General features: G+C 44.6%; 1 protein-coding gene across 3 annotated transcripts in view; it reads right to left on the bottom strand.

Annotated features, from left to right (window-relative positions):
* Positions 1 to 7500, bottom strand: part of LOC138958325 (epigen-like) — a 35936-nt gene that overhangs the window by 1306 nt on the left and 27130 nt on the right. For all 3 annotated transcript variants that reach the window (XM_070329438.1, XM_070329437.1, XM_070329436.1), the window contains exons 3-7: positions 5276 to 5468; positions 4745 to 4803; positions 3940 to 4042; positions 1569 to 1640; positions 1 to 1203 (exon numbers count right to left, since the gene is read on the bottom strand). The exon at positions 1 to 1203 is cut by the window's left edge and continues 1306 nt beyond it. In XM_070329438.1, coding sequence (XP_070185539.1) covers positions 1167 to 1203; positions 1569 to 1640; positions 3940 to 4042; positions 4745 to 4803; positions 5276 to 5468 — 464 coding nt within the window. In that variant the 3' untranslated portion in view covers positions 1 to 1166. The remainder of the gene's footprint in view (positions 1204 to 1568; positions 1641 to 3939; positions 4043 to 4744; positions 4804 to 5275; positions 5469 to 7500) is intronic.

The raw sequence follows: 7500 nt of genomic DNA, 5'->3' as shown, positions 1-7500 counted from the left end.
CAAAGGGACGTATACGTATACGTATACGTATAAGCGCTCTAAAAATAGACTTAAAACAAAAGTGTAAATAATGCGGAATCAGTACCCTGACACACGAGAGAACCAGAAGAATTGACATGACCAAGCAACTTTTACCCCAAAGTCTTTCAAGTTTCAGGACACTGATTCCACATAACTGTCACATACTGTTGACGTCTGTATTACTTCCCTTCGTTTCTCAGATTGTATCCCGCTGGCCGCTTTGCAGCTTCACTTGGCTTTGATTCGGAGCTACTTAACGGCACAGTGCAGCTCACAGCCTTCGTCTTGCGTTTTTGTTGCAGCTGAGTGCATTTACAGTTCAAAAATCCTCCTATGGTAGTAAAACAAACCCAAAACTACCCAACGACGACAGTTTCTTCTTCACGCGAGTGCATAAATTAACCTAGTTATTACGTGGTGTCATTCCGGCCTCCATTTTGTTTTACACAAACTCATGATGACGTCTGACATAGTTTGCTAGTGACGTGTCTTTTTGTGCATGATGTGGTGATCTACCTGATCTAAATTTAGATCCAAAAATAGGCCCGAGTACGAAATTAATTCGTAAAAAAATCGCTCAAAATTCCGGTTCTTTTAAAAAAGGGATTACATGTCGTCACAATCGCGTCATAAGAAAAATCGGAAAGGGTAAACCCTATTTCCTGAGCGGATTAATGTGTGACAATTTTGTGGCACAGTAAAACGTTTCACTGAGGATTTACTTTTGCTAAGCCAGTGAGTGGCTGCAACTAGGTTACGGCGTACAGGGCTTCTGTGTGTTGATTAGTCTTTCAAAGTAATCCATGTTGCAGTCTACGTGTCTCACCACGTGTTTTCTAATCGGCAGGTCATGTTCCCCTGACAAGTCTCCGCCCCCTCCCCCAACAAAAGTATGACCTTCACCTTTGGCCTGATATCTGAGCGATCGAGAAGACCTTTGGCCTGTTAATTCTGTTGGGTCACGTCACGGTTCCTGCAAATCGTGAATACTGAGTCTTTCGCAAGGCGGTTATCGATGGTCCATTGGAGTGTTGATCCCATGCTTGACCTTGAGATTCTGAGACCGTTTCAGTTACCATAATGGCCGCTTGCTCGCTGCTCGATTTCATCACACGTCATAGTCTTGATGACGTCACTTAATGACGTCAGACACGGCTGTCTCCATTGACCATCATTGCGTCCCTGAAATGGATAGAAAACCGTGGGCGTGACAATCACACGAAATATAATAAGCGTTAAACAGGCTTCAAGTGCTTGAAGTAATAGTGCGTGTGTCAATGTGATGTGTGTGTGTGTGTGTGTGTGTGTGTGTGTGTGTGTGTGTGTGTGTGTATGTGTGTGTGTGTGTGTGAGTGTGGGCGTGAGTGTCTTTTGTGTCTTTGTGTATATCCGGCTGTGTCTATGTCTATGCCGTATTTGTCCGCGTGTCTAAGTCCGTGTCCGTTTCATTTCATCAGTCTCTGTCTGTCTGTCTGTCTGGCTGGCTGTCCTTAGCAAACATGAATACGCAAGACATACAAAACAAAAGGCGACAAAATAAGGCTCACCCTTCATCTTTCCCCTCGCCAACGCCATCCACGGTGTCTGTGGCTTTTTTGGCTGCTTTTCGTTTCTTCTTTCTGTCAAACAGAAAGCGTGTACACACAAAAAATGTAATGAAAAATACAAATTGCAAAAATAACTCATGTCACTGCAATGTAATATCGTATTCTGACATTTCAGAGTTCGGATAGAGAAGCCTGCTTGAACTCGTTGAAAGGGAGACTACTGACGAAAATGTCCATAGAAAATATTTTTTCTGAGCGGAAGTTTCCTCCCTTTTGTTCGTAACAGGTGTTTTAACTGCAGAAAACAAAGTAGGTCGGGAAGACAGAAGAACTACACAAACACGAGAAATTGCAGTTACTTGGAAGTTGTGTTCATCTTTGGTGTTGGAGACAAGGTCAATAGCGACGAATGTCTTTGTGTGTAGCAGTTTATGCTTGTGATGTCTGTACAGTTTAAAAAAAAAAAAAAAAGAAGCTTTGTAAAACACACTCTAATTTGTATAGACAGTTCGGCTCACCATTATCCCACGATTGACAAAAGGGTCTTTCCTGGCAAAATTGTATAGGCGTAGATAAAAATGTCCACCAAAATACCCGTGTGACCTGGAATAATAGGCCGTGAAAGGTGGATGCAGCGCCTAAAGGCAGTCGATCTACTGGCCGATGTGAATGCGTGATATATTGTGTAAAAAATTCCATCTCACACGGCATTAATAGGTAACATGCGCCTTGAGTCGCCTTGTGTGGTGAGATACGTGCGCGAGATAATTCCTCGTAAATAAATAAATAAATATGCTCATAAATACACTCTCCAACCCTTGCAAAAAGTACAACACTCTGCTGCACGTCTCATTTTCAGAGCACAGCATCGACAACCCTGCACTCCTCTCATGAAAGAACTTCACTGGCTTCCTGTATCTGAACGTATTAGGTATAAAGCTGCCTGCTTCTGCTACAATATCATCTCTGAATCGGCACCTGCCTATCTTTCTGAACTGGTCTCTCTCTACACTCCCTCTCGCACCCTTCGTTCTTCTGATGATGCTCGACTTCTCTGTCAAGGTCGCTTTAAACGCAAGGCTCATGGCTTCCGCACGTTTTCGTATTATGGACCTCAGTTATGGAATTCACTCCCCTTTCAATTACGTCACTCTCCATCCATTTCATCTTTTAAGTCCAATTTGAAAACTCACTTGTTCCAACAACACTACGGATAGTTCCTTAGTATAGAGTCTGGGGATGTGAGATGTGCAAGATGTGTTGTTTGAATCTGACAGTGATTGTATGATTTTTGTATACATGTATTGTTGTCCCGCGCTTTGAACTTTTGATAAGGCGCTTTATAAATGCCCGTTATTATTATTATTATTATATCTGGCCAGGTTTTACACTGGGCGGGGACGTAGCTCACTGTTGGTAGCGCGCTGGCTTTGTAGCCAGTTGGTCGCTATCAGCGTGGGTTCGATCCCCACGTTCGGCGAGAGATTTATTTCTCGGAGTCAACTTTGTGCAGACTCTCTTCGGTGTCCGAACACCCCCGTGTGCACACGTGCGCACGAAAAAGATCCCACGTTCACAGCGAAAGTCTCAGGGCTTGGAAAACACGAAGACACGCATGCATCATCTCTCGTCTCCAATTATCATGATCGTATTTCGATACTTTGACGAGACAAAGCCAATGCTGGTGTGTCGAAGAAGACAGCCACGTACAGCGGGCTTGTTCGAATCAAAGTATCACACCATATCTTCAGCGTATTACCAATAACTGTCCCAATATAGACCAGTTGGTCTAAGAGGACGTTAAACCCTAATAGTCAGTCAGGCTTTTACATGGGAAAGGACCATCCTTCCACTTGGTCACATACCAAAAATCAACACCCTGACTGCTTGCTATGTTGAGTGGCTTTTAAAACAAACAAAATCACTAATTCATCAACAATGTCCAACTGTGAACAGAGCCCGCTCAGGCTGTTCATTTTGTTGTATGTGACCAAGTGGAGGGATGGTCTTGTCCCCCGTAAAAGCCTTGGCAGATCTGAGATGGCGAGAATTAGTGTCTCATAAGTATTTATATCCCTTTCAATTTTGAGTTTCTACGTTCCACAGTGGGGTTCTAATATTGTGGATGCGTAGATATATGCAAGTATTTCAAGTGAATGGAAAATATTTGCCTTGATGTAAAGGGTACTCTGTGAAGTTTTCATTATTTAAAATATACCACGCTCCGAATAGAAATTCATATGTGCTTGCTTGCTGGCTGGCTGATACCCATTTAAGTTTAACATTGAGGGCGTTAAAAAAACCATGCTGGCTGGCTTACTTGTTTAATCATTCGTTTGCTTATGCAGTCGTTCAAATATGCATGGCTCACCCTTTCTTGAAGCTGCAGTATATGCTGATTACAACAATGATGATGATGATTCCGATGACAACGGCGCCGATGATCATCGCTTTTTGGAATTCGGCAGAGTACGCTGAAACAGAGAAATTTGATGTGTAATTAAAGCAGAATATTGTCTGTGGAAAAGACTCAAACAGCCTACTCATTGACTCCTGTGAATGTCTTTTATTTCGCCCCCAAAGCGAGACATAGGCTTAACATATCCTGGTGTGAGTTGTATCTGTTCTTTACCATTGGATTTATAACTGACGTTCTGTCTGCCGTGTTGCAAGGCTCCAGCTACCCAGTTTTGCCGATAAATAAAACACTTATTTCTTTTAAACACGACTCGTGTGCAGACGATATTACGGCTCTGAAGAATACACATACTTATTTGACAGACAGATAGACAGAGAGTAAAATATATTTAGACAGATATACAGACAGGCAAAGGCAGACAGATAGACAGATAGAGAACGAGATAGAGACAGATAGGCAAATACAGACAGACAGAGACGGACAGAGACAGACAGACAGACAGACAGACAGACAGACAGACAGACAGACAGACAGACAGACTGACAGACAGGCAAACAGACAGTCAGAGAGCCAGACACTGAGGCAGAAAACAGAGACACAAACAGACAGAGATATACAGACAGACTCAGCGACAGACATATAGAGAGACTGACAGACAGACAGGCAGAGTGAGACAGACAGACAGAGATGATGATGATGGAACTTTATTTCAGAAGGCGGATAAAGGTAGCCAGAGAGAGACATAGAGAGTTCTTACACAGGAAGTAGTAGAGTGACAGTGCTTCGCAGCGGTCCCCCTCCCATTTTGCTGGACATCTGCAACAAACGGGAATCGTCAATCATACACTTTAATTTATTTTTTAGTTTTTTACCGATGTCACTTTGCTCGATTCGATAGAAAATCTGCTACACTGAGTGTCAAGTACACAGACAACGTTGGACAGCAAGCAGTTCTGTTTATAAGTAATTGTTTGTTTTGAACGTACTTAAAACAGGCGTCAGTAACTACAAGCTCTAGCGCAGTGAGGTAGCTGACAATCAAAGTTCAATACAAACACACACACAACTAAACAATGCCGTTGAGAATCTACTGTAACATAAGCCTATATAACTGACCGTCAGATAGACCGCTTGTCTCTTATCTTCCCCTATCAGACCACCACCCCCCCCCCCCTCACACACACACACACACACACACACACCCATTGCCCACTGCCCACCACTTAAACAAATAATCACACGAACCAAAACAAAACACCAAACTTGGGCATCAGTTTTACACACTTACTGGCAGAACGGATTCCTTAGTTCTCCCAAGTCCAGCGCGAAGCACTGACCGTTGATGCAGGCCGTCTGTCTCTTCTCGGCCCTTGTGCAGGGGACACGGTGAGAGGGAGGGTCTCGGGCCTCCACTGTCTGGCGCCGTTCACGGGAGGGGGAGCTCTGACTCGCTGGAATCTCTGCCGCTCTGTGTAAGCATTCTGATAAAAGAACAAAGAGATCATAGGGTCAAAAATAGGAGTATCTTGAACAAAGGGGAAAACTGTGTTATTGAGTGGGGATGACACCACCCATACTACTACCCCCCCCCCCCCCCCACAACCCATACACACAATACAGGGCCGGACCAAATGAGTTGTAAGGGGGGGGGGTTCCTCCTTTTGGGGGGGGGGGGGGCAAATCAGCGAAGTGGCGAAGCCACAAGCGCGCGCCTGCAAAGCAGGCGCGCGAACTAGGGGGGTCCGGGGGCATGCTCCCCCGGAAATTTTTTGAAAAACGGTTAAAATCTGTACAATCTGGTGCATTCTGGGCCTTGTTTTGAGGGTTAAGGGCAGCATTGTTTTGGTGCTAAAACTAGTAAAAGTCAAAGCAAGGTACATGCTTTTTCCAGGGGTGGGGTTCCGGAACCCCTGGAACCCCCCCCTGGGTCCGGCCCTGCAATACACACACGCACACACGCATGCACACACACGCACACACACACACACACACACGCACACACACAATCAAAGAACCTATGCCACTTATAACAACGTAGTAGAGTGGCGCGTGTATCTGTGTGACGGTATGCGTGAGCCGCGTGTTTTTATGTGTCTGTGAATGTGTCTGTCTGTCTGTCTGTTTGTCTGTCTGCATGTCTGTTTGTCTTTTTAATTAAAATCAGTGATTTCGATAATCATTTTGTCGATGACCTTTCTTTTTCCTTGTTACCTGTACCCGTCTTGATGTATCTTCTCATTTCCGGCGGTGAGTGTATGACTTACGAAAGCAAAACAACAAAATCTTCTAGGCAAATGTCAGTTAGAACACATTTACAAACAAGAATTCGATATCAGAGGCGTCCCTCGAGAAGGCAAAGACACCTTGCTAGACATACAACTTTACAACCAGACATGCAAGTAAGTGCGTTCCCATTCAATGCAAAGAACACGTGCACTCTTGGGGCGAGGGGTGGTGGGGGTGGGGGTGTGGGTGAACGCCGGGCCGGGCTGAAGGGGTTTGCATATGATGTCTGAAACCGTCCCACACTGCAAGGCACTTTTCCTTGTTTATATAAGGACAATAACATCTTGAGACTTGAGTCTTGAGTTTATGAAAGGGGTTGATCTGAAGTTATTATGAGGAAGCAAAAGGGAATTCAAATGCACCGGTAACAGTGACACATTTCTAGGCTGACATGAGATGCGTCGATACCTTTGCTGACACGTTCTGTTTGACGATGTTATGATGGAAATCATTACACTTTTATCGAAAGGCACGCCCTTTTTTGAGTGGTGATACTGCGGGCTTGGGCCACAATATCCATCCCTAATTCCCCTGCCCCTTCTCTGTCTGTCTGTCTATCCAACATGTATCATTCTGTGTGTCTGCTATGTGAGTGTGTGTGTGTGTGTGTGTGTGTGTGTGTGTGCCGTGTATGTGTGTGTGTGTATGTGTGTGTGTGTGTATGTGTGTGTGTGTGTGTGTGTGGGTGTGTGTGTGTGTGTGGGTGTGTGTGTGTGGGTGTGTGTGTGGGTGTGTGTGTGGGTGTGTGTGTGTGGGTGTGCTCCGAAAACAGTAAACAGGATCTTATCAACTCAGAGCGCATGATTGTTTTTCGCCTACTTGCATACCTGGCGAAAACCCATTTTTTCTGAAGAAACCGGTATAACAGTCCAGTCTCTAAGAACTTAAAAAGTTGTTATTTTGTATTCGTCGCCTTTGTTTGTTCTTTGTTAATTAATAAAAGGTGTGGAGATGAACTGTCATTATGAGAACATAAAACAATTAAAACGATGTTGTACGGCTTGCAGGTGTTTTGTGTGTGTGTGTGTATGTGTGTGTGTGTGTGTGTGTGTGTGTGTGTGTGTCAGTGTGTGACTGTGTGTGTGTGTGTGTGTCAGTGTGTGATTGTGTGTGTGTGTGTGTGTGTGTGTGTGTGAGAGAGAGTGTGTGTGTGTGTGTACGTACGTGCCTGCGTGTGTGTGTGTGTGCGTGTGCGTGTGTTTGCGCGCGTACGTGTGTGTGTGTATG

Source organism: Littorina saxatilis, linkage group LG2 (genome assembly GCF_037325665.1).
Source record: "Littorina saxatilis isolate snail1 linkage group LG2, US_GU_Lsax_2.0, whole genome shotgun sequence".
Classification (NCBI taxonomy): Eukaryota; Metazoa; Mollusca; class Gastropoda; order Littorinimorpha; family Littorinidae; genus Littorina; species Littorina saxatilis.
Note: the sequence above shows the minus strand (reverse complement) of the source record. Positions and strands in the feature narration are given on the sequence as shown.